This window comes from Hipposideros armiger, unplaced genomic scaffold, assembly GCF_001890085.2.
Source record: "Hipposideros armiger isolate ML-2016 unplaced genomic scaffold, ASM189008v1 scaffold_263, whole genome shotgun sequence".
Classification (NCBI taxonomy): domain Eukaryota; kingdom Metazoa; phylum Chordata; class Mammalia; order Chiroptera; family Hipposideridae; genus Hipposideros; species Hipposideros armiger.
Genome location: NW_017731613.1, coordinates 2,235,572 through 2,236,638, shown reverse-complemented (window position 1 = coordinate 2,236,638; position 1,067 = coordinate 2,235,572). Strand labels below are relative to the sequence as shown.

The 1,067-nt window shown below is 38.4% G+C and overlaps 1 protein-coding gene across 1 annotated transcript in view; it reads left to right on the top strand.

The window, feature by feature from the left end:
• ABCB11 (ATP binding cassette subfamily B member 11) overlaps window positions 1-1,067 on the top strand; it is a 104,114-nt gene that overhangs the window by 34,343 nt on the left and 68,704 nt on the right. The window contains exon 9 of the mRNA XM_019656605.1: window positions 694-818. Within this exon, the coding sequence (XP_019512150.1) occupies window positions 694-818 (125 nt within the window). The remainder of the gene's footprint in view (window positions 1-693; window positions 819-1,067) is intronic.

Below are 1,067 nucleotides of genomic sequence, written 5' to 3'. Positions count from 1 at the left end.
TCTTGTTTCTTCATCTGTGCCAAGGATATTTTTTGCTGGTTAATTCTAACTAGGACTCAATCCAAGTCCAATTTTAGAAAAAGTAACTTGTTTATTATTAAGTACAATGTCTTTTTATTTCCTTTTGTAAAAAGCAAAGCTAGTTAGTTGATCCCCTATAGTTGAGTCAACATAGTGTAATGTTTATGAGAAGCTTTCTCCTATGGAATTACTGCTGAAGCATCAGGCCTTTGCATGCTCAGTAGCTCTCTGTCATTTTGCTTTCTAACCAGTATGATGCCTCCACTGGCCTTGGGTCTTTGCCTCTGATGTTTGTCTGTGAATTGTGCAATGGCCTTTGACCAATAGCTATGAAGTGAGATGTGGTTTGACTTGAAAACTTATTTACTGTAATGACTGAAACACTGTGGTTTCATAAAATGCCCTATTTGGGACTTACTCTGTGAGAGGGTTTTTGAGGCTGACTTTTAATGCAGTCATTTTGATGTGTCAACAACCAAATACCTGTGGATGAGGCTTAACATGGATGAAACTTGGACCAAATTCTTTCCTCAGTGAATGCAATTACAGTGAGAATCTAGTCTTGTATGAAACTATGCCACTTGTTTACTCTCCCAAATGAATCACTGAGTGACAGACTGACTTAGCGAATTACCTGGTCTTCACATTTTATTTTCTTCTTTTGGATTTTAGAGTGTGTCCAAGTTCACTGACCATGAACTGAAGGCCTATGCCAAAGCAGGGTCAGTAGCTGATGAAGTCATTTCATCCATTCGAACAGTGGCTGCTTTTGGTGGTGAAAAAAGGGAGGTTGAAAGGTTGGTTAATTGAAATGTCTACCACTTTGTTGAATGTTGTTGATCTGCATGTTACCCAGAAGCTTCTCCACTTTGTACAAAGTCACCTTGGTCTATGGTTCCCTGAGGGAGATTTTAAGAGGTAGCTAAGCAGAGTAATTAGACTGATCAAGGCACTACAAGGACTCCTAAGCCTTTAGCTATGTGTTTTTGAAGATGTACTTGATAACTTTTAGAGAGCCATCTTAGATTAGATATTTATTTCAAACC